Below are 25,726 nucleotides of genomic sequence, written 5' to 3' on the forward strand. Positions count from 1 at the left end.
CGTTACTACAAACTTCCTCACCTGTCAAAATCACTTTGAAAGTGCATATTCTAATGATGGTGGGCCAGTACCATCTTATTGTAACACGGTATTTTCCCTTAAGAACTCAGCTGGAAATAAAATATATATATATATATATATATATATATATATATATATATATATATATATATATATATATATTGCTGCTTATGTAAAATATTTTAAATGGAAACTATAAAAATTAAAAGCAATGTAAATTCTGTCATACCTTCAGATGTCTATAAACAGGCTATATATATGGCAAACATTTACTAGTACAAGAGATACATTAAGCTAATACAAATTTGGCAATAGGAATATTCTAGCATGTTAGGATATTTACAATTTTTCTTGTAATCCAGAATTCAAGAACATCTTCATCTTAATTTACAATCAATTATACTACACATTTTACCTGTTTTTATGTTGCCTATTTCCTTTTTTGCCTCTATGGTAACATGTACTAATACTTTCTACAGTGGAACCTCGTTTCTCGAACTTAATTTGTTCCAGACGGCTGTTTGAAAACCAAATCATTTTTTCCCACTAGAAATAATGTAAATTGAATTACCATTCCAGACATCCAAATGATTCCCCGTTTTAACCTTTCTTATATACAGCACATGTCTAATGTACTGTTTAATCTATAAATAAACACTTTAAAAACAAAAAGGGCATGAAATGTAAATTTAACAAAAAGGAAAGGAAATGCATAGTAAAAATGAAAATAATAAGCAGCAACAAAAGCAAAAAAACAAAAACCACACCATGAAAAAATTCACAGCACAATATCCTGAGATTTTAACATATCCCTTTGTTGCCTGAGATACTTGTGACTGATCATATAGCTATCAGCATGAAAGAATTGTCAGGTTGAGAAGCCAATTGTTCAAGATGGGAGGCGTTCGAGAATTGAGGTTTGACTGTAATGATATAAAGCGATAATAATAGGGCTGCTGGAATATTAGTATTATAATCTAGCAGCTTTGCCATTAAATAAGTATGTTACAGTGATTAGATTTGATTACTTATTTTAGTATAATATTTTATAAAGTATTTTTCTGTAGTTTATCAAGCAATAAAAATTTTTACCATCTATTAAGTAAAAATCTTAACCTATGTTTTAGGAGTTCATTGTTAACACCCAAGGATTTCCTTATATTATTCAAAGCATTAACATTTGGGTCATTTATTCAGTACATATTTATTGATTGCCTATTAAAAGGCCAAACACTGTGAAAAGAACTCTGCATTAAAATTAGAAGACTAGCAACAAAACTAGGTTGTACACTTCAGAAAAATGTATGACCCTTCAAAAATACTTTTGTATAAAATCAGTGTTTTAATGTTATCTGTCTACATTTTTCTTCAATATACAAGTCACTGGAATCCCCTCTATCAGTGGAATCTCTCTCTTAGAACCCTCTCCTATTTTCCATTTTTTCAAAGTAATTTTTAATCTCATGGAATTCTAGTAATTGTACTATTTCTCTTTACTCTTCTCTCAGACTTTTGTGATGGATAGTCTGCTTATAATGGCCCTAATTCTTATCCTCAACTCCAGCCTCAACCCATAAGCTAGCTTTTGTCCCATCTACTCATCAAGGGCATATGGTTTTTCTGTTTTGTTTTTCCCCATTTATCAATTTTCTTGGCCTAAAAATGTTTTATCCAATTTTATGTTTGTTTGGTTTTAATATGTTTTTACTGATTTCAGAGATGAAGGGGAGGAGAGAGTGAGAGTGAGATAGAAACATCAATGATGAGAATCATCAATTGGCTGTCTCCTGTATGCCCCCTTATTGAGGATCGAGCCTGCAACCCTAGCATGTGCCCTGACTGGGAATTGAACCATGACCTTCTGGTTCATGGGTCAACGTTCAATCACTGAGCAACACTGGCCGGGCTCCAATTTTATATTCTTGATTAATCCTTAGAATTTTATAGAATGCTTCTTCAGAAATAGTCTTCTCATTTTTTTCTTTTATATTTAATAATTTAGGAGAGGTCACTATCCTTATCATTTCTACCAAGATATATCTTGGGGGTCCTTAAATGATAAGGATCCAAATTCCTGACCATTTCCAGCTACATTATACTTTATGGGAACAATCAAAGGAGGGAAAAACTAAGCACATTCCTCACATTTCTTGTGCATACTAAAAAAACGAATTCTTAAACTTAATGGAATAGAGAACTACTGTATAGTCATAAAACCACGAAGTAATTTTTTACTTTTATTTGTTAAAATAGTCACATACTTATAAATGAAACAACTTTTTACCACAGGGCACTCATTGATTGTGCTTCTTCTTGCTGTCTTGTGGCATCCAGGATCCTGGTTGAAAGGTTTTACCAGTGCTCGTGGGATCCACTGACGGTTCATCTTTTCCAAAGTATGGGGCAGATGCATGCCCTTTAATCTGAGTTTCAATTGGTGGAGCCAAGAGTTCATTGCTTTCTTTACTAAGGAGTTTTTCTTTTTCATAAAATTCTTTGCTTTTTATTTTAATTTCTTCTCTATACTTTTCATTCTTTAGTATTTCCTGTATGAATATATAGATGGAAGAAACTTAAGTTTCTAGTTAGAAGAAAACCCAACCTATAGGATTAAAAAAATAGCTAGTGAAAAATAAAGTATATGTATATGTATATATATATATATATATATATATATATATATATATATATATTTCAAATAATACATAGATAATGTACAAAATAAGTTTGAAAAAGCTATATTACATACCAGAGTTACTTTAATGAAATAGTTCTGTCCTCATGTACTATAATAAAAAGATGTGAAGGACCATAATGTAGAAATATTTACTACTCAACAAGTGAAACAAACTAACATGAAATATTATACAACAGCCTAACAGTCATTCTATTAAAGATTCTCTAAGCTTAACAGTTATATTCTGCCTCAAAACTAATCATCAGTAATCATATTTTTTACTGGAGATGAACTGAAGGAAAGATGGTCTCAGAATGATGCCCCTCTATCTTGCCAGAACCAAGCCCCATCTCCTTCTCTTTCTGCTCTGGAGTGGTACGGCAGTAAAGCAGAGGAATGGAACGAGAATTCAGCATGCTCTACACATCAGTTCCAGAAAGCGCTTTGCAAATGGAAATGTTTCCTCAAACCAGTGCAAGCAATTTGTGCAATGCAGCCTGCTATTCTATCTGTATAGATCTATACCCCAAATTACAAGGAATTTATCACTGTCTTTTATTAAATACAAGGCCATCAAATTAAAAAGCACCATTGTTTGCACCACTAGAAAGCAATTAATACACCTTCACAGCTGGTTTCAGAGATGTTAAAATTTGAAAAGATGTGCATCTTAAAAACATGAAGTTCAGTCATTATATCTTTTTGTTGATTACTTCTTTCTCTTCTGTCTTCATGATCAATTCTAAATGGGTGACCATTTAATGTTCTTTTTGCTATGTTATTTTCTAATTTTTTTAAAAGAACATTAAAAATACTTGTTAATGTAATGTATCTGACAACACTGACAAAACCAAGTACTCCCAGTGACACTTAAAAAAATATATATGACACTTAACAGCAACATCTGGGCATCTAAATGTATGATGCAATCTTGGTTTCTCAAATGAATTTCAAGTAACAGTAGTCCTTTAAAAACATAAGCACCAATATTTAAGATAATGGCTTGTACTTAAAGGGGAAAAAAGGTTTTGGGGGTTACAGTGTTACAGACTTTTAGTTTTAGACACAAAGGGCCCATCAAATGAAACCCCCCTCAAAGCAAACATATGAGGGAAAGAATATAAATGTTCTTGTAATTTTCACAAAATAGACAATTCCCCACAAATAGTTTACTTTAATAACCATAGTAACTATGAGTTGGGGACAGTTGCTGTGAGTGAGGGTGAGAGTAATCTTTGCCTCTCATACATTGTAAATTCTCAGGTGAGGTGATCATATGTCATAAAGGATCTCCCTCAGTATGATACTGGGAATAGTGGAAGTAGAAGAAAATACCTTTCCATGCTTCCATACTCTCCAAGATCTTCTATAAACTGTGTTTTCCTGGAAGGTCTTTCTCTTGAGCAGAATGAAAGGTTCAGGACTGAGTTGAATTTGCACTAGTAACCCAACATGGGTAATAACAAGAGCCTACTGAGATACTGGTTTGCAGCTTGCCTGGCTTTTATATGAGGATCAGCCACATAGCTTGAAGCTGCCTGTACGTAGCTACTTATTTGCTTCAGTTCTACTGTTGCAGTCTTACAGCTGGTGCAAGCCTCTGCCTTCTACATAAAAGGAAATGGACGGCAAAGAGCTGTTCTTTTTTCCTGCCTTCACATAACTTCTCTTTACTTAACCATTACTCTGACCACTCAGTTTCTTATAACAACTATTTAGGCAAATGGAGAGCCAATCAAAATATGTTAATTAATTTAACATATGAAGATGGAATAAAGATTTCAGAATTGAAAAACATGGAGACCAATTTTTCCTTAAAAATAATTTTCCTTTTTGTCTTTTTAAACAAACTAATTGTTATCAGACCCTTGCTAACAGCTTCCATTAAAGTTAAACAGAACATAAATCATTTATGAAGGGAAATCTAGTTTTGTAAATATTTGGAATAGATAAAATGAAAGGAGGTAGAAAAATAGGAATTTCTAGACTTACAGATAAACATGTCATTTTGTAAGAGAGCCTATTTTACAGTAGAAACTGCCATAAAGCATGAATTTTCCTTATATTCTCTTGGAACAATATCATCTTAAGTCTCATGTTTATCAGTAAAAAAACAGTATGTTTCTTTCAGTGTTTGTATAGGGATAAACCAAGAGTAAGTGGCCCTTCCTTTACATGAATGTTCATATATTCAAAATAAGTATTTATCCTTTTACAAACTGCTTTACTCCCTGTCAATATTCTTTAATATTTTAGAAAAAAAGATGGCTGTGTGGTATTTTATCATTTGCATTGTGCCATGATTTATCTAAGGAATACCTCATTGTTGTTCCCAGTATTTCACTTCTCATTTAAGTGGTGATACCAAGAAAGCCACTTAACTTTTTTCAGTCTCAGTTTCTTTCTTTTAAAAAAAAATATTTTTATTGATTTCAGAGAGGAAGGGAGAGGAAGAGAGAGAGACAGAAATATCAATGATGAGAGTGAATCATAAATCGACTGCCTCCTGCACGCCCCCTACTGGGGATCGAGCCTGTAACCCTGATCAGAATAGAACCCGGGACCCTTCAGTCTGCAGACTGACCTCTATCCACTGAGCTAAACCAGCCAGGGTTCAGTCTCAGTTTCTTTATCTGAAAATGAGAATAAAGTGACAGTGCATGTATAAATGTTTACATCTTAAATACGCATGTGTATACTGTTCACATTGTTAGGTCTTCTGGAAGTTTCTTAATAGTGGTTAAGAACTACCTGCGTACAAATCCCAGTTTTGCCATTTATGAGCTGGGTGACCCTGTCAATGTTGCTTAACCTTTCTGTGTCTCTGTTTCCTCATAGGTAAAATGGAGAAAACAATACTGTCTTGTTGTTATTAATCCTCGCTTGAGTATATATTTTCATTGATTTCTAGAAATAGTGAAAGGGAGGGAGAGATTCACAGAAAAAGAAACATCAATATGACTCTCACATCGATTGTTTGCCTTCCTATGGGCCTGCAACCGAGTAAGTGCCCTTGACTGGAATCGAACCTGGGACCCTTCAACCCAGTCAAATGGTTGATGCTCTATCCATTGAGCCAAACTGGCTAGGGCAATTCTGTCTTCTTCAATGAGCTACTGTAGAGGTTGGGAAAGAAATGACTGCTGGACAGTACCAACAAAAATGGGTACAGGTGGATTTTTAATGATTGCTTATTCCATTCCATTAAAAAATAAACATAACAGCCGAAACCGGTTTGGCTCAGTGGATAGAGCGTCGGTCTGTGGACTGAAAGGTCCCAGGTTCAATTCCGGTCAAGGGCATGTACGTTGGTTGCGGGCACATCCCCGGTAGGGGGTGTGCAAGAGGCAGCTGGTCGATGTTTCTCTCTCATCGATGTTTCTAGCTCTCTGTCCCTCTCCTTTCCTCTCTGTAGAAAATCAATAAAATATATTAAAAAAAATAAAATAAAATAAACATAACAAAACTTGTATCCAATCCTCTTTTTTATCTCAGGGTACAAAAATAGTCTCAATACTTATACTTTAAGTACTAACAAATTTTAACCCATAGTTTGTGACGTGCATTGAATAACTTTTTTTTTGGTGAAAATTTTGTAAATATTCACAATTTGCTGGGATGAAAAATCTCCAATGTTTTAATGTTTTACAGCCTCCAATAAAGGCAGCAACCATTACCACTGGATTGAGATAAAAAGTGTTTATAAGATATAATCTACAAGATGGAGAAAAAGATGGAGTAATTGGTGCCAGACTAGATCTCCTGCTATAAACAACTAGAAAACTGAACAAAAAATAGTAAACTTTTCAGATAGTAAACAGGCAGTGCAATCCTTGAGAGAAGGGATACAAATGAGATAAGCCCTACATCACCTCAGCTTTCTGTGTAGCAGCATATTATGGGCTGCTGCTCAGGGTGGGGGAATCCAAGTAGAGGTTGGAGGTCTCATTGAGCTAAAGAGATAGTGATGATTGGGGAGACTGAGGGAGCTGAAATTTGTCAGGTAGAGTACCAGAATACACCGAAAGATTACTAGAAATGTGCATAAGGGCCCACTTGAGTGTTCAGCTGAACGTTAAGCTGTATGTGGGTAGGGTGGAGGGCCAGGAAGGTCAATTCCTGGCTAAAGAATAACTAAACCAAACAACTGCTGAAGTTTGCAGGAGACTAGGAGACATTCAAGTTCTAATCAACTAGAGATTCCTCACTGAACAGGTAGGGCATTCATATAAAGACTTGCAAAAGATCCCTCCTTAGGAGTAAGGATAAACTGGTAACTCTAGACCTGCACTGTCTAATACAGTAGCTACTAGTAACATATTGTTATTTAAATTAATTACAATAATTCAGTCCTTCAATTGTACCAGACACAATAGCCAAATGTGTCTACTGGGCATCATATTGGAATGTGCAGATATAAAACATTTATATCATTGCAAAAATTCCTATTGGACAGCACTACTCTAGATCCACTCTAACAGAACTTAAAAATAAGTCTCCAAAAGCTTGCACTGATTCACATGTAAAATAATGTACTCCCAAACAAACCTCAACATTTTTTAAAGGAAGACAACAAAAATGCAGACAATATAGTAAACAATATACTATTTCATTCATCATTCAATCAAGAAGTGAAGAAGAAAAGTGTGATCCAAAACAATGAGAAAGTCATGCATGAGGTCAACCCCATTCTCAGAAGGTCACATCAGAGTCCCCGGGAATAAAGTATTGAAGGATACGAATCTCAGGGAAAAGAAAGAAGCCATAATGACAATAGAAAAAGCAGGAGCTGTATTTCATCTTTTAATTCAAACCTTTCCAGTCAATAGAAACAGAACCAAATATGGCAGAAATGATAAAAATAACAGACAAGGACTTTATCACAACTACGAGAAAGATGTTCAATGTCCAAAAGGAAAATGAACATAAATGGAAAAGAAATAGAAATTATTTAAAAAAAACACCAAATTGAACTTCTAGAGGTGAAAATACAACATGTGAAACGAAAACAAAATTAGTGCATATGCTTAACAGAAGATTAGACACTACAGAGGAACAACGGATCTAAATTCAAGGAAATTATCCAAACTGAAGCAAGAGAGATAAAAAGTTTAAAAAATGAACCAGCACCTCAGTGAGCTGTAGGACAATATTATGCAGTCCAACATACATGTAACTGGAGTCATAGAAAGATTTAAAAAAAAAGGGAGGAGAGGAAATAATGATTGAAGATATTCCAAATAAATATATAAATCTAGATAGCAAAAGAACTGAAAAACAACAACAACCCAAAAAAACAACCCACAAAACTCCAAGCATGATAAGTACAAAACCAAAGCACTTCAAAATCAGTTGCTAAATATTAATGATAAAGATAAAATCTTAAAATCAGCTACAGCAAAAAGACATATCACTGCCCTAACCAGTAGCTCAGCTTGTTGGAGCTCTGTCCCATACACTGAAAGGTCTCAGATTCAATTCCCGGTCAGGGCACTTGCTTAGGTTGCAGGTTGGGTGTGTATGGGAGGCAACCAACCAATCAATGTTTCTCTCTCTCTGTTTCTCTCTCCCCCCCCCTCTCTCTTTCACTCCCCCTCTTTCCTGCCTCTCTCTCTAAAATCAATGGGAACATATCCTTGAGTGAGGATTTAAAAAAATCAGAAACAATGCAAGGTATAAAATATTAGAGTTATTTTAATGTGCTGAAAGAAAAGAAAAACTCTCAACTTAGAATCCTGTATCCAGTGAAAATATCCCTAAAAAATAAAGGTATCATGACATTTTCAGACAAATAGAGGCTGAATTTTTCATCAGCTAGCCTCTTCTACAAGAAACGTTAAAGAAAGTACTTCAGACTGAAGGAAAATGAGATAAACAGAAATTCAAATCTACATAAAGGAACGAATAGCACCAGAAATGATCAGAATGAAGAACTTCATTGCAGAGGAAAATGCTAGATCTTTGGACATTCTGCTAGGTACTCAATGCCCTTAACTTTATATACACCTCCTCTAAAATCCTTCAACAAATCCTTCATACCATCCACTGAAACTACTGCTGTGGGTTTTGAGGCATATCATGACTGTATCCCCACCTACAGGACTTTTCAAGCTTTGCAAAGATATCAGTTACCACTAAGTTGAGAAGTGCAGCCTGAAAGGCAAGAGGACTGTAGTGAGCATATGCAGCCCTCAAATTAATAGCACCTATCTGGGAGGGAGGACAATGCCTCATTCCCTCCCTATTCCCATCTGACAAACAGCTTCTGCCCACCAACTCTTCCATGTGTTACACCATTGTCCTTGGCTTCCCTGGCCTGGGCTTAGAAGAGTATGTCAACAATGGAACTTCTCCATCTGAAGCTGAGTGCAGTGGAGTTAACAATTAGAAAGTCATGCATGAGGTCAACTCCATTCTCAGAAGGTCACATCAAAGAGTCCCTGGGAATGAAGTATTGAAGGATACCAGTCTCAGGGAAGAAGAAAAAGAAACCATAATGACAATAGAAAAAGCATGAGCTGTATCTAATCTGTTATTTCAAACCTCTCCTTAAATACATCCTCTACGAATGACTATTGTTCTGTGACAACTTTTCTCCTTTCAACAGACAGTAGGAATGTTCAGTTGGAGCAAATTCGCTTATGCTTGATATTGGGAAAACAGAAACTCAGCTGTAAAAGTATTATGTATTAAGTATTTGAGTCTACATCGTTTCTTTATGTCACATTATAAATTACCATTGTTTGTGAAGGATTACACTGAAAATATATATTTTTTAAAAGAAAAAGCTCTGGATATCTTTAACAAGCTCATCCCTGTTTTTGTAGAATAGTCAAAGTAATGGTTATTTATTGTGTACTATCCACTAATTCAGTGTTGTGAACTCAAGCATACAAAAGGTTGTAGCTCAAGTCCTTTCCAATGCCAATTCTTTGCTAGGAGCCTTGCTTAAGAGCCCTAATGCTAACTGTACTATTGTATTCAATGCTGTAAATTGCTAGGTATGGTAATGATAAAAAGCTTTTAAAATTTTTATTTATTTATTAATAAAATACAGATAAAAATAAAGCTTAAAATGCAATCTACTAACATGTTGACTTACAACTCATGCATAGACCTTAGGCACAATATAATCCCACTCCAATCATACAGTCCCTCATGTGATATTCTAGTACACAGGAATTTTCCAAGATGGTGAAAAAAAATCAGCTCTAATATATAGTTATAGCTGTGGGAGATATTAGATAACAGAATTGGATACTAGAACTACAAAAAAGAGGTAAAACAAATGGCAGACCAGGACAAAAGTCTCAGTGATGATGCCTTGGGAGAGATAACGGAAACTGAAGCATTGGAAAGCTGGACCTTGAACTGCACTGTAGTATCTGAAGAGAGAGAGCTGACCACAAGTGCTCTCTGTTGGAGTTATAGTAACTGGAAGAAAGTTTGGTTTACTTGATGAGTATCAGGGAAAGGGAAAGGTTGAGAAATATATCTGAGAGAGTTAAAAGGTTACCCAAAGATTCTTCTGTCTCATGTATCCAAGCCATTCTGCATCTCAGGGGCCACACTTGGACCAGAGGTGTGGGAGTGAACAACTATGAGTCTATACTATTAAGTGGAATTGAATATTTGTTTGTTTGTGTTTTTTTTTTGGAATTGAATATTTGGATGCAGTTCTAAGTATACATACAAAACATTTTAGAAATATTACCTAGTAAATAACAGACAGTAACTATAAATAATAAATTATTCATTATTACTAATTTAAGATATGTAAAATATCAGTAGTATTTCTTAATTTAGTGTGCTTACACATTTTTGCCATATGTATGTATAAATAAAAATAAATAATGGTTTTCATAATATAATTCAAGACCTCAATCTCCTAACCCTATATCTATCTCACAAGTTTCAACCTAGTCAACTGAGAATTCTTCTATCATGGAGTATTTCAGTAATATTATCTATATACATATATATGATATGGGTGGTGTTATAGTCATGTCAAATATAAAACCCTATCTAATAAAAGGGTAATATACAAATTAACCATCACTCTGTCACAAAGATGGCGGTGCCCATAGCCACAAGATGGTGGTGCCCAGTCCTCTCAGCCCTGCCGGAGGACCCCAGCCCTGGGGGGAGGGGGGGCGGCTGCTGAGAGTGGGCAGCATGAGCGGCCTGGCAGAATGCTTGCTTCATTGCTGTGGGGATGAGGCAAGCGTTCCACGCCTGGCCATGGTTGGGCCTCTGGGCCGCGGAGAGCCTCTGGGCAGCGGGCGCAGAGTGGCCAGGCCCCACAGAGAGCTACTGGCACACAGATTTGTGCACAGGGCTACTAGTTCCATAATAAAAGCCTTCAAAATTATTTGACAATTTAAATATAGATATACCTAAAAATGAAAAGAACTAATAAATGGTTTTAGGGAATAATAACTTTTGCTTTTAAAAATGCTATGAATATAGCTAGGAAAAAAGGCAGGCAGAATACATATACTACTATACATATTATAACCCATTCTCTGATGATCTGGCTCCACATTCCTCTTGAGTATTTATAAATGGTCTCCATTTGGCTTCGAGTACTTGTGAATTAAGGTATGCCATGAATAACTATGTTCAAACTTAAGTACAAAATATATACCAAGATAAAATCTAACTACAGTTTAAAGTAAATTCAACAGTGCTTCATTATTAGAAAGTTTACATATTCAAACACATAAGAGCAAGATACAATGACAGTTTTGCTTTTATAAAAAGATCAACTTTCTAAAATATTTAAATTACTAAATATATTCTATTCTTCCTAATCTATATATTTTGCAACTCTTGCTAGGTAATTGCTATAATTTGTAATCTATAATAATAAAAGTGTAATATGCTAATTAGACCGGACAGCCAGACGTCCTTCTGGACGACCTTCCGGATGAAGCTGGGGCTGTGAAGGCCAAGGCAAGCCGCCGCAGCTGTGAGGGTCGAGCCCCTTGCACGAATTTCATGCATCGGGCTTCTAGTATAAATATATTTGACTTTGATATTTCCATTAATTTTTTCTATAATTTAAACTATACATATTAATGAATAATTTTGGGTTAATGAACATTTAAAAAATTTAAATATGAGTACATTGACTTTGAGTCAATTTAAGAAAAAACATTTTTGAAGAATACAAAAAGGTTTAGTAAATAGATTGTATGTGACTATTTGGCACAAAGTATGTCCTAGGTCCCTAAACCATAAACGTCGATTACTGTAGAAGGTTCTTATTCAGAAAATGGCCTCCTAGAATATATTATACACCCCTGCCCCACAATCAACATAATTACAATGGGAATTTGGGGAACAACTATTTCAAAATGTTGTAAGCTGAATATTTTTTTACAGCTTCAATTTTATAACATACCATGAAATAATTCAGGCCTAGCAAATGCAACAGAATGCCTAAGCTTGAAAATACTGCCAAACTGTTTAATTAAACTACATTTTTAGTTCTACAAGTTGAACTGACAGGATATAATAATAAGTTATTAGATCACCCTTTTTTAATATGTGAAAGAGAGAAGAGAAAAACGGGAGAGGTACAAGGTCACCAAAAGGTACTCTGTGTTCAGACCAGAGGCAACACCTGCTAGATTAGTAATAAAAAATGAATTTAATCTTGCCTGGATGGGAGTAGAAACCAAAAGGGTAAATGACAGTTAGGTTAGTATGACAGCACTGGGTTGCTAAGAAAGCTATGAGAATGAAACAACAACCAAGCAAGTTCTGCTTTAGCAGAAGCTGCTCCTGCTATGTGTTTTTGCCAATTACTAGTGTGCCTCTGCCAAATCAATGTCACATTTAATTTATTAACATTCAAATATACTGCAAACAGACTTTGATCAGTTACAATAATGAACATTAGACTGAGTTTTGTTGTTTTGACATGCTTTCTTGAACTTTTCCCCTGCACTTTTTTCAAAACATTTCTAATTGCAAGAAGTTGATCTCAATTATTCTTGTTATTTGAGGAGACAATTGTAAGATTTGTTTATATTCCTTGCTGGCTAGGAATTTCTGGCATTGAGTTTTCTTTCTTTGAATGTGAGCCAGATTATTAAATCTCAAAAATGTCATTAAAACGAACTAATCACAGAGCCTAAGTCATTAATAGTTTTGTAGGTGGTATTTCCTTTGATATAAATGAACTTCCATATATATGAAAAAAAGACTTTGAGCATAAAGATACAATTATTTAATTGAAAAAGAAATTTAGCTATTAAACATTAATAAAAAAAATAGAATCGTTTAACTTTAGTCTTACTTAATTGAATTGCCCTGGTGGGAGACAAAGGAAACCTTGCTCCCTTGTGTGAGAAAGGAAGACCACAATCCCTGAGAGAGAAAGCAATGTCCGGCCCCATGGCTTTCCAGGCTTGGGATCGTGAATGGGAAATAAGTGGCAGAGCACTGGAGCCCTGGAGGAAAGAGGAGGTTCCATCTGCGAATGATTGCTAACATTTGTTGAGCTGTTATGCGCCAGCTGCTGTAGAGAGAAAACAGTTATCTCCTAGGCTAAGGAAGGGAAGAGAGGAGTTGGGCAAGAAGAGATGAGATATAGTTAGAGAAGTTGGGGCTCCAGCTTACAGTCTGCCCTAGAGAATAAAAAATGTCCTGCTGAAGGTTGTCCTCCAAGATACACTCATTCATTCATGCACTGTTCATTCTTTCTTTTACTAAACAAATGTATCCTGAGCACCTACAATTCAAAGGCTTGGAGATACAGGAAACAAAACCTGGCTCATAGTCTTATGGAGCTTCCTTGGGAGTCGAGAGGAGGACAGGCCAAGGAGGTGACTTGCTGCAACACAGACTTATCCAGGAGTCAAGGTGGGGAAGAGCTGGGTAAGCACCAATGGCCAATTACGTGGCTAATGAGCATGGGTTCTTGCCTTCTGTCTCACTCATTCATTGGTTCATTTATATATTGAGAACCCACTATTGTGCCAAGGATACAGAGTGAAAAGACATAATTTTTACCTTTTCCTTAAGGAATTCACAATCCCGAGAAGAGAGATAGGCTGAAATATTAATTAAATTACAATATGATTAATTTTGTGACATTAAGCAAAGAATGATATGAGAAACAGAAAGAAAGCTTGTGTTCCTATTATGGTCTACATGGTAGGGACTAGGGGGTTAGAAATGACTTCTTAGAGAAGGTGATGCCTGAGTCTTAAATTAACCAAAGAACTGAGAAGAGCAGGGGCATTCTGGGAAGATATAAAGTACATGTTTGCAGGAATGGAAGAGTAAAGAAGCACTGCAAACTCAGGACACTGTCAGTGGTTCATATGACATGCAATGTTAGGACATGGAGGTTTTATCCTGAACCCATGAAACCCTGGAACATATTTTGACTTTGAAGCAAGAGTACGTTTCCAGGTAAAAGAGTAGAATATTTAATTTGAATTTCAGATAAACAACAGATCGTTTTTTAGTATAAGTATGTCCTAAATATTGCACACTTACATTTATTATTATTCATTGTTTGTTTAAAAGTTAGATTTAAGTAGGTTCCCTGTATTTTTATTTGAGAAATCTGGCAACCATAGCAGAAAGATTTAAATGTCTATACCATGTTAAAAAAAAATGACTCTGGCAACTGTAGAAATTGGATTGGAGGCAGGCAAGATTGGAATAGAGAAATCAGTTAGAATGCTACTGCAGAAATGCAAGGGAAAAATCATTAGGGCAGAACCCAAGGCAATGGGAGTAAGATGGAGAAGAAAAGACAGATTGTTAAGATATTCAAAAGGAAGTCTTGGTCACCAAGTATGTGGAAGCGAACAAGATCAGGACAATCCCCAAGTTTCTGATGAGTGATGACAGATAATGTCATTGACCATGGTGGGAAATAGAAGAAAAGAGGAGTTTCATTTTAGACCTACCGGATTTGAGATACTTTTAAAATATCCAAATACCTTGTATCTAACTTTTAGTTCCTGTGAATTATGAGCCCTGTGAATTATGCCAGATGCATAGTTTCACCAGATACCTAGAACAATGCCTAGCACATAACAGGTACTCAATATCATATATACATGTATGTATGTGTAGGAGCATGTGTGTGTATATATGTATATGAAAATGTATAGGGGGAGGGGAGAGATTGATTGATTTTAAGGAATTGGTTCACATAATTGTGGAGACTGGTAAGTCCAAATCTTCCTGGTAGGCTGACAGGCTGGAGACCCAGGTTAGAGGTGATGTTGCAGCTCAAGTCCAAAAGCAGTCTACAGGCAGGCAGAATCCCCTCTTCCTCAGAGGAAGTCAGTCTTTTTTCTCTTAGGTCTTCAACTGATTGGATGATGTCTATCTACACTATGGAGGGTAATCTGGTTTACTCAAAATCTATTGATTTAAATGTTAATCTCATCTGAAAAACAACAACAACACACACCCAAATACACCTTTACAGTAAAATCTAGACTACTGTTTTTGACCAAATACTTGAGAGTGTGGCCTAGCCAAGTTGACACATAACAATTAACCATCACAGTAAGAAATACATTTTACACCACAACTTGGTACACATATATATTTATAAGTGTGTATCTGAAACAAGAATTTCAGAAAGTAATACTTACTCTTAGTAAGGTTTTATATGCTGGTATTTTCTATCCCATATTTTTTCTACTTCATTAAAAAGAAAAAATACTTATAACCCACTAAATTGATTTCACAATCCACTAATGTATCCCATAAGTTGAAAAACCCTGCTCTGGATGACATATCCATTTACTCATGTTTTGGAATACTGGCAAAGAAATGCATCACAGTGACACCAGAATGTGATATCGGAGAAGGAAATTAAGTATATTTGAATGAAATGAACACATAAATATCTGAAAAAAAAATAAAAATGCCTAATTCCTTGTTACCATAGCAACATCATATAGTTAGCAAATGAGTACAGTGTTTTATCATGGTCATAATATGCATTTGAGAATAAAATCTGGCATGCCTAAAGACATAATAAAATCAGAGGCAATCAACTGTGGCTTGGTGTCCTAGAGGGTACATCACCAAAGAAATCAATACAATTTTCCTAAACACCATTATCCCACTCTCCCATTTAAAGAAATCAAATTATATCTATAAAAGTGGTCAGCAGCAATTTATTTATTTTTATTTTTAAATTATAAGGAAAATCATTACTTCTCCAGCATAAAAAGAATAAGAAGAAAATCACAAGAAATTGTTTTGTTGAGATAACTGAAAAAAAAAAAAGTGAATTTAAAAAACAACAACCCTAACCTCATTTTAACTCCCTTAACCTTTTTCACTCCGGATATAAGCCCAGTTCTAAAACCGAAATAAGACTTGTCTTAGTAACTGATGATATATGACTCAGAAGGTTAACTACTCAGAACTAATTCTGTATACTTTTAAATATGCACCTAGTAAGTTATAATGAAATCTCAGAAGAATTGAATTCAAGTATATCTAAAAATAATGAATAATAGGACTTTATTTATTACAACTTAAAAACAACAACACCTTTTCTGTTCTGCTCCTTAAAAGTCAGATAAAGGTCAAAAGAGAAGGAAAAATGTGCTAAGCTCAAACTCAGACCTCAGCTTTGCATAGACTATACAGGAAGCAATCCTTTTAGAGTGAGACATGTGGATGCTTGAAATTTGAGATACTACTTTTTAGTATCCTAAAATTGATGTTTTGAAAACCAAAAAAATTTACAGCACCAACTGGCATAAAATTTTCTTGCATGATATATAAGTAAATACCTACAGTTAGAGAAGCACACTAGCTTATGGTTAAAAGTGCATGAGGAGCTCAAAACACTCAAATGATATACTTTCATTTCTTACTACAGTTTTCTAAGCATGACAAATTTTATATTTTCGTTTTTACAAAGCTAGAGGTCAATATCAAAGAAGGCACACAGAAAGGCATCTCTAAGTGTTACATTATTGTTTCAAGTGTTTGCTTTTATTCATTATGATAGTTAGGACTACAGAATCAATACAAAATAATAAGTATATCAAAATTACAGTTATGTACCAATGTATGCATGGGTAAACTCACTTGTTAATGTTAAAAGTTATGTAGCCAGCCACAGAATTTGGGGTAATTCGTTATTTCTATTTTTTTAAAAATTTCTTTATTGATTAAGGTGTTACATATGTGTCCTTATTCCCCCATTACCCTCCCCATTATTTTGATTTTTTAAAATTGTTGTTATATTAATGTTTTAATAAAATAAAGGAAAAAAAAATCAAGTTAAGTCATGGTAGAGGCCAAGCCAAAGAGTCACAAAAATGCCCCACAATTACACTGGCAGGTAGGTTTAAACTGCAGAGCCTCAGGCACTCCTAAGGGGGGACAAGCCTCCTGTTCCTTTGCCTGGTCAAAGGCAGGCACAAATGGGTTAGGCATGAGAGGGGTCAAATGACTGGCATAAAAATCTGGCCAACAGGGACCTTTCATTGTGCATGGCAATAAACCCGTTCAACCACCTCTTTGTAAATATGCGAGTAGGTAAATAAAGAATGGGACTTTGGTCAAGTTCAGGATATATCCTTTCTAGTATTAGAAACCAGATTCCAGAATGACTGTACCACTGAAGACATAATGCTCCTGTGTGACCTTGCAATAAGATCCAATTTCTGAAGGCAATATGTGAATGTGTTTTCCTTGCAGCCTTAAAGAAACAAACTAATTCAGTTTCACAGAGGAAAAACTGATTTTAAAAATAGAATCTAAACGTAATTTAACAATTATGATATCTAGGAAGGGTGGTATGTACAACAGAAGTCTACAAAGAAATTATGTTGGTTATTAAGCACATACCAGGTGCTGAAGAATTAACCAAATGAATTTAAAAAAGCATCAAGGCTTTAAAAAGGAATGCCAAACATTGGGCCACCACAATGATTGTTTCTTATGCATATTACTATGATAATTCCTTAAATGACGTTGATATTTTAGAATTTTAAGTATTTCAGGCGTATTTTTATACTTTCACTACATCTTTGTATATTCATAAACAATAGTAGCAGTAGTTTTCTAAATTTTTTTGCACACTTATCTCCTAAAACTTTTGAAAACTATTTACTACCTTACACATTTAAGTTGACATTTAAATAATGGCAAAGGATGTATTTTCCAGTTTATTGCATATTGAATGCATGCTTTAAATATGAAGCCTCAGTTTAGCTTATTCAATTTATGGAAAATATAACCATATAACTTAATTGGCAAAGCCTGTCCTCATTTTCAAACCCAATCAGCCAAATCTAACTTACTGTGTCAGAGAAAGTCTAACTTAACTTTTAAAATTCAAATAAATGTTTTATTATGTGTCCCCATGACAACTTTCTCACTTGTGAATTTTAATTTTAACATAGATAAATGGACAGCTAGCTAGCTAGCTAGAAAGAGAAACTATAAGGTATGGAGCCTTGTATGAGTTTGTTGCCTGGATGAAATAAAGTGTTGTCCCTTCAATAATTTTTATTGAAGTTTTCTCTGCTTTGCTCTCACAGGACTCTCCTGAGGGAGAGATTCACTCTCCAACAGTCTCTTCATTTTGGTGCCCTGGAGATTTTTAAACCCCAAGGCAATGCACTATCGTAAGATTTAATATGGACAAGGAGTAAGGTTTTCTTTTTGAAAAGTGAGAGATGATTATGAAATAAGTCAGAAAGGAAAACTGGAAGACAAGAAGGAAGTTCTTAGGCAGATCATTTTTAGGGAAGACAACATATGGAAAGAGAGAATATGGAAATAAATTCTTTAAAGTCTATCCATACCTGTATATTGCATAGGAAGCCTTTATGTACCCAGTGGTACAGGTATCCCAATCTGAAAACCACTGAACAATAGCAGGGTCTAGCAAACTAGGATCTATCTGCCACCTGTTTTGTAAATAAAGTTCTATTGAATACTTGTTTCCATATTATCTATAACTGTTTTGACACTAGTAATGGCAGAGTTAAAAGAGATGCAACCAAGACTGTCTCACAATGTCAGAAATATTTACTATTTGGCCCTTTTTAAAAAATATATTTTTATTGATTTCAGAGAGAGAGAGAGAGAGAAACATCAATGATAGAGAACCATTGACTGGCTGCCTCCTGCATGCTCCCCACTGGGGATGAAGCCTGCAACCTGGGCATGTGCCCTGACCATGAATCGAACCGTGACCTGTTTCCTAGCTTGATGCTCAACCACTGAGCCACACCGGCCAGGCTATTGGCGCTTTAAAGAAAAACATTCCTACCCTTCATCTATAACATTGTGTGTTTTTAAAAATTATTTTTTTAAATCAAAGTTATATACTCACATAGTATGTAGGACCAGATCGTTTTAAAAGGCTTTTTATTAAAAATAATATTTCCCTCTCACCAGAAGAAACTATTTTATATTCTTTTAGCTAATGTCTATGATTATAGTACATATCAACCAGGAAGCCACACATGCGTTTGACAGCTATAAAGCAGACTGACCCCTCCGTAATATCTAAATAACATTCTCACATTATTAATTCTTTACTTTTCAGTTTTAAACATTGTACATTAACTTCTCATTATTAAAAATGAAGACTTTTCCCATTATTCTTGTGGCCTAATACTCTCAATATAGTTGTAGATCAATATTCAATATTTATATTATGAGTAAACACTATGAACAAGGGAGTTATCTAGTATACTTGAATTACTTTTTGTTTGCTACTCAAGTTCTGTTTTTCTTGGAGATAATACATGAATTCTGTTTATTTTCCATGTGCTTATTTATAATTCAACCTCACTTGATATGTTCAGTATGTATGCGTTCATTTAATTCCTCTGTTTTCGCTTTCCCATGAATAAAATTACAGTTTTCAACTGGGTAGAGAAGTTGCCTAGGTTTCCAACTTTTACAAAGGGAATTTAACAACATCCTTTTCTTTATCTTCAGATTTAGCTTTGATATGATGCTATTCTTAATATATGGTTCATGTTCAAACTTCACCAATTATCCCAATACTGTCCTTTATAAAGTTGTTTTTCCCCTAATCCAGGATCAAGTACTATATTTAATTGTCATATTCATCAGTCTTTCTCTGTTGTTCATGACAATGACATGACCAGTCTGGTGTTTTATGAAATGTGTCCCAATTTAGGTTTTCTGGTTGTTTCTTCGTGATTAGATTGTTTGTATAATTTAATAAGCACTATATGAATAATGTCTTATTCTCAGTGCATCATACAAGAAGGCAAATATGATGTCAAATCTGCTTTACCTGGCATAACTTTGACGACTTGGTTAAGGTGGTATCCTCCAGATTTGCCCAGTACAGATCTCTTTTTACCCATTGTAATTAATAAGTAATTTTCAGGGGGCTACCTGGATGCCATGTAAACTTTCTGTTCCCCAATTTGACCCAATGGTTTTAGTATCCACTAATGATTTTCCCCTGAATTAATAACAGTTACTAAATGCTGGTTTTTCAACTCTATTATTTCTTCTACATTTATTTGTTAGTATCCAATTGCTTCCTAAACAGATTTTCAGCATAAGCCTCAAGTCCACTTTCCAAGTTTCCTGGCACTGCCAATTACTAAGCATTCTGGGGTTTTACAATTTAAATTGGGTTACTTCTGGGCTTTCTCCTCTGCCAGAGGAGTTATTCTCAGTTTTGCTAAATCTGTTACCAGTTGTTCATCTGCTTTCCAGCTTCTGAAGCACTGTTGCCGTTTTGCGCCTCTTCAATTTAGGTTTATGCTTTTTAATATAAATTCTTCCACTACAAGCAGGAGGGCTGCTGAGATGGGCCTTGAAGCCTAGGGCACAGCCCCTGTGGAGCCGCTGCAGGTAGGAATTCACCTAACCCAGCAGATACTGCAGGCAGGCCTGATGGCAGCTGGATGGCTTGGCTTCCCTGCCCTAAGGGGCACATTGAGACTCAATCAGATTATTGCAGTAGGCTCCATCTACTCACTTTTCATATCAATGTTTCCATAAAAGAAGGCTTTCAAAGTTCTGATGATAGAAGAAACGCCTTTGCTCTAAGAACAGTAACTCTTATGACCAAGAGAAGGTGAATCAAAGGGCTCCTGGATCCACCCTACCAATGTAAACCACTGGTGATACTTCTAATCTTGGATCAGATTGACTTTTTCCCCTTTTTATTCCAAGCTCCACTGATATCAGAAAGAAGGGTCGACGAAGAGTAGAACAGGGCAAGGTGGGAGCAACATACAAAGCTAGAGATGTGATCACTCAGACCTTGGCCAGACAAACAATGATGTGGTCAGTGTAGGAGGAATGGAGCAAGTAAAGATAGGTATTCCAACTTATGGGTCATTATGAGTTCTTCCCTGGAATACCACACCTCCCAAAAGTGGGGCCTGAGTGTTGGAGCTAACTTACATTGTCATAAGGTTTGTAGTAGTGAGGGAATAGGGGAAATAAAAGAGGAGGGAAGTCCTAAGTAGTAGGAGAAAAGGAATAGGCAGTACACTAGTGAATTTGGAAATTTTCCTGTTATGAAATACATTTATTTCTTACAAAATATTTTATAACACTTTATGCTATTGTTTTAAAATAAAAATTATAAAATGAACATGTTTTACAAACACATGTGCCACAGCATTGCTATGCTTTTTATTCTGCATACTACCAAAACTATGTTTTTAAAGGAGTGGTCACCAACCTTTCAGACCTCACGGACCACCAGTGGTCCACGGACCACCGGTTGGCGACCGCTGTTTTAAAGTCTTAAATAAAAAGACAACTCAACTAGTAATTACTAAGTGCTACATGTTATAATCTTATTGAATATTTCAAAGTTTCTTTGGATACTTGATAGAATTAAAGTTATACAAAATCATGAAATTTTAAGTTTTATATAAAATAAGGGCAAATAAGCAGAACATGATTTGGATAGGCCCAAGATATTTAGTGTTTCCCAAACTTTCCCCCCAAAGGATCTGTATCAGAACAGAGAACTCTCAGGGGCCAGAGGAAATGTCCTGACCCAAGCTGCTATAAGTCCAAAGTTTCTAAAAAGTGTTTTCATTTTGTTTTAAATTTTATTTCATTTAAATTTTTATACTAATTTTGTTATATTCCATAATTGTACATTTATTTTATTATAAAAATGTTTTAAATTATTTTCTATGGAGTAAAATGAACACTTTGGCAAGATGCATCATGTTTATTCTGAGGCTTCATGTATCCCTAGGAGTAAAAATTCCCAATTGAGAAACACAGCATTATAAACACATGCTATTTGAATATTATCCTTATGTATTCTTACCTCCATTGTAGGTGGAGTTTTTCTTGTTTTTCTAATCCAAGCTAGAAAAAAAAATTTTAATGTAAGTTTCCTGTAACTTGCACAAACATTTTATTCATTCATGCATAACCCAAATATTGAGAAACTGTTATATATTGTTTTAGGCACTGGAAATACAACAGGGAACCAAACATAAATTCCCTCTCTCCGTAGTGTATGTACTAGTGAAGGGAGTTTAGAAAAGAAACACAAACATATTATATCAGAAGGTGATTTGTGTCATGAAAAAAATGCAACAGTTGGGAGGGTAAACAGGGGACATTTTCATATCTAACATCATACAATCATCTGAATTCAAATTAGTGTAAGTACGACATACGTGCCCTTGACCAGAATCGAACCCAGAACCCTTTGGTCCGCAGGCTGACGCTCTATCCACTGAACCAAACCAGCTATGGTGAAAGAGTTGGTATTTAATACAGCTGTTGAATGAATACTTACACTAAAAAATGGTCTTAATGGAATTTTAACCTGTATTAGAAAATCCAGGTTAAGCAGTAAGATTCCTCTGTGCAATCAAGGAAAGAAGTGGTTTATGAAATTTTTCAACTGCCTCTTTGAAGTCAAAATAAAATTGACTTAACTATACTTATAGGCTTTTTTTTTTTTCTATAAAAGAGGCTTCTTTTAAAATAATTCAACATGAGATGTATAACTCTTTTTAACACGTTAAGTGCCCAGCCTGTTTTGTCTTCCGGATGGAAAGTATAGTGTCAGTCACCAGTGACTGACTGGGCACTTAATGTGTTAAGCAATAAATCTTCAATTTTAATCTAGATTAAAAACTTAATTCAGAAAAATCAACTGGTAGGGCAAGGGTTGGCAAACTATAGCTTGCAAGCCATATATAGCTAATGAAGAACAATATTTCATGACACATGAAAATTACATAGAACTCAAATTCAGTATCCATAAAAAAAGGTTTTGCCCTGCCAGCGTGGTTCAGTGGTTGAGTGTTGACCTATGAACCAAGAGGTCACAGGTCCATTCCCAGTCAGGGCACATGCCTGGGTTGCAGGCTCGATCCCCAGTGGGGGGCACGCAGGAGGTAGCCGATGATTCTCTTTCATCATTGATGTTTATATCTCTTTCCCTCTCTGAAATGAATAAAAAATATATCTATTTTAAAAAAGGTTTTATTGGAACACAGCCACACTTGTTTACATGTTGTCTATGGCTATTTTTGTGCTACAACAGCAAAGTTGAGTAGTTGTAACAAACCGCATGGCCCACAAAGCCTAAAATAATTACTATCTGGCACTTAAGTGAAAACAATTGTCAACCCCTATGCTAGTGCTATCATCCTATATAATATCCTATATAATAAAAGCTTCATATGCTAAGTGTCCGGTCGTCCGTTCAACCAATCAAAGCGTAATATGCTAATGATATGCTAAGGCTGCTCAACCACTCACTATAACATGCACTGACCACCAGGGGGCAGACAGTTGACCTGTCGACCAGTCGCTATGACATGCACTGACCACCAGGGGCAGACGCTCCAACCAGGTTAGCTTGCTGCTGGGGTCCAGCTGATTGGGACTGAGTGAGATGGGCCGGACACACCCTGGAGCCCTCCCATGGTCCCTTCCCGGCTGGCCAACCTCTCGCATCCCTCCCTGGCCCCTATTATGCACCGGTGGGGTCCCTTGGCCTGGCCTGCGCCCTCTCGCAATCCGGGACCCCTTGGGGGATGTTGGAGAGCCGGTTTTGGCCCAATCCTGCAGGCCAGGCCCAGGGACCCCATTGGTGCATGAATTCATGCACCGGGCCTCTAGTTAAATATAATTCTTTTAGCAACAACTGTATATTTTGGTGCAAAACACTTTCATATTACTTACTATTATACTTTTTGCTAATGATTGTCATGTATTCTAGAGTCTGTGAACACACACTGTTGGCATTAGATCATGCCAAAAAGTATAATGGCACAATGCATAGTTACTATCACCATGAGAAAAACAACTAAAAACAACAATTTGTCTATAAATAACATTTTCAATTTTTCTTAACCGTTAGAAAAACAAAAATATTTCAATAGAATCCAAATATATATTTTTTAATTCCAAGGTACATTAATAGGTTGAGGAAAGTCTGATATGTGTTTTCTAAAGCTTACTGGTTTTGGATAAGTTTATAAAATTCATTCATAAATGTAAGAATATAATATAATTCAGATAATGTATTAAGTTCCACCTAGACTATTCACTCTCATGGGACACTAATCTCCAAGAAAAGATACAAGAGCTTCCTTTGGCTTTATTTCAAATGGCTGAAGGGAAAAAAAATCTTTAATCTACATAAAAGTAATTGCTAAAATAAATTTATATATTTATAATTCTATAATAACCAGATACTTGAAATATCTCGAGATGATGGTTGATGACTATTCTTTATTATGCATCCAAGAAAGGTTTACAACTGGAAATTTTCAATGTGACTCCTCAATTATATAATCATCCCTAGTTTCCCATTCACTATGTACAAAAAAGGAAATGTCCTGTTGAAGGTTGACAAAATTTAGGAGGAGGAAGGAATAAAAATAAGCATTAGTATCAAATCACTACTTTTTATTTCTTTTCACCTCAGAATAATCTGGAACTGAACCCGTATCCAATTATAAATTATATAATGATTTTACCATTAGTAATTATATCTGTAAGGTGGGTTCTGTATCAGTCCTCATTAAAATGTAACCATTGTTTGAATAGAATTTAGCAAGACAACTGGACAGTTTATGCCTTAAGATCCTAGCATTCTTTCATCAATGTTCCTTTGCATTCTCATCAGTATGCATAAGATTTTCATTGAACTTTAATATTCTTATTGAAATATAACTCACTATAATGAGCATGAAAGTGAGCATATGAATTAAAGCTCCCATTAATAACCAAAAGGGACTAGAAGAAGCAGACAGGAAAATACTTCATGAAGCATACATTCTACAAATCTCCACAGACACTGAAAATAGCTAATATACTTTTAGAAGCATTGCCAACAGGGGTTAAGGTAAATGAGACATTCATCACCAGATTCAATAGACCATTCGGAACTAAAATTATAGAAAGGTCACTAACAGTCTGCATATAAAAGATATTATAGAAATATGTGTTGTTTATTTTACTTAAGGAAAAGACACCATAATAAAGCTTCACCTTTTAAAAAATGATCTTTGCCAGTTCTGAGTGTTGACACATCATAAAGAACTATAAATATAAAAAACCTACGTTTTTAAATTGTGAAAATTCTTCAAATTAAATATTATGAAATGAGTCATTTTCTGTTTGTTTTTTTGTTAAACCTCACCCAAGATTATTTTTCCATTGATTTTTAGAGAGCATGGAAAAGAGGTTGGGAGGGGGGGAGAGAGGAACATCGATCTGAGAGAGACACATCGAATGGTTGCCTTCCACATGGTTCCAACCTGTGCCAGGGATAAAGCCTGCAACCGAGGTGTGTGCCTTTGACTGGAATCGAACCGGGACCCTTCGGTCTTCGGGCTGATGCTCTATTCACTGAGTCAAATTGGGTAGGGCAAAATGAGTCATTTTCTGACTACTGACCCTTAAGCATATCTTAAGGATATTATTAGATTTAATTGGCATATTTAAGTTACAAATTTTTTGATGCTCACAGCTATTACTGTTATTTTTCTTAACTTTATTGAGATATAATTTATA

The 25,726-nt window shown here is 35.3% G+C and overlaps 1 protein-coding gene across 1 annotated transcript in view; it reads right to left on the reverse strand.

The window, feature by feature from the left end:
* Positions 1-256: 256 nt before the first annotated feature.
* Positions 257-25,726, reverse strand: part of NDUFAF2 (NADH:ubiquinone oxidoreductase complex assembly factor 2) — a 117,107-nt gene continuing 91,637 nt past the window's right edge. The window contains exons 3-4 of the mRNA XM_079794264.1: positions 22,008-22,048; positions 257-2,567 (exon numbers count right to left, since the gene is read on the reverse strand). Of these exons, the coding sequence (XP_079650390.1) occupies positions 2,316-2,567; positions 22,008-22,048 (293 nt within the window). The 3' untranslated portion in view covers positions 257-2,315. The remainder of the gene's footprint in view (positions 2,568-22,007; positions 22,049-25,726) is intronic.

The sequence above is a fragment of the Cnephaeus nilssonii genome (assembly GCF_951640355.1).
Source record: "Cnephaeus nilssonii genome assembly, chromosome: 2".
Classification (NCBI taxonomy): domain Eukaryota; kingdom Metazoa; phylum Chordata; class Mammalia; order Chiroptera; family Vespertilionidae; genus Cnephaeus; species Cnephaeus nilssonii.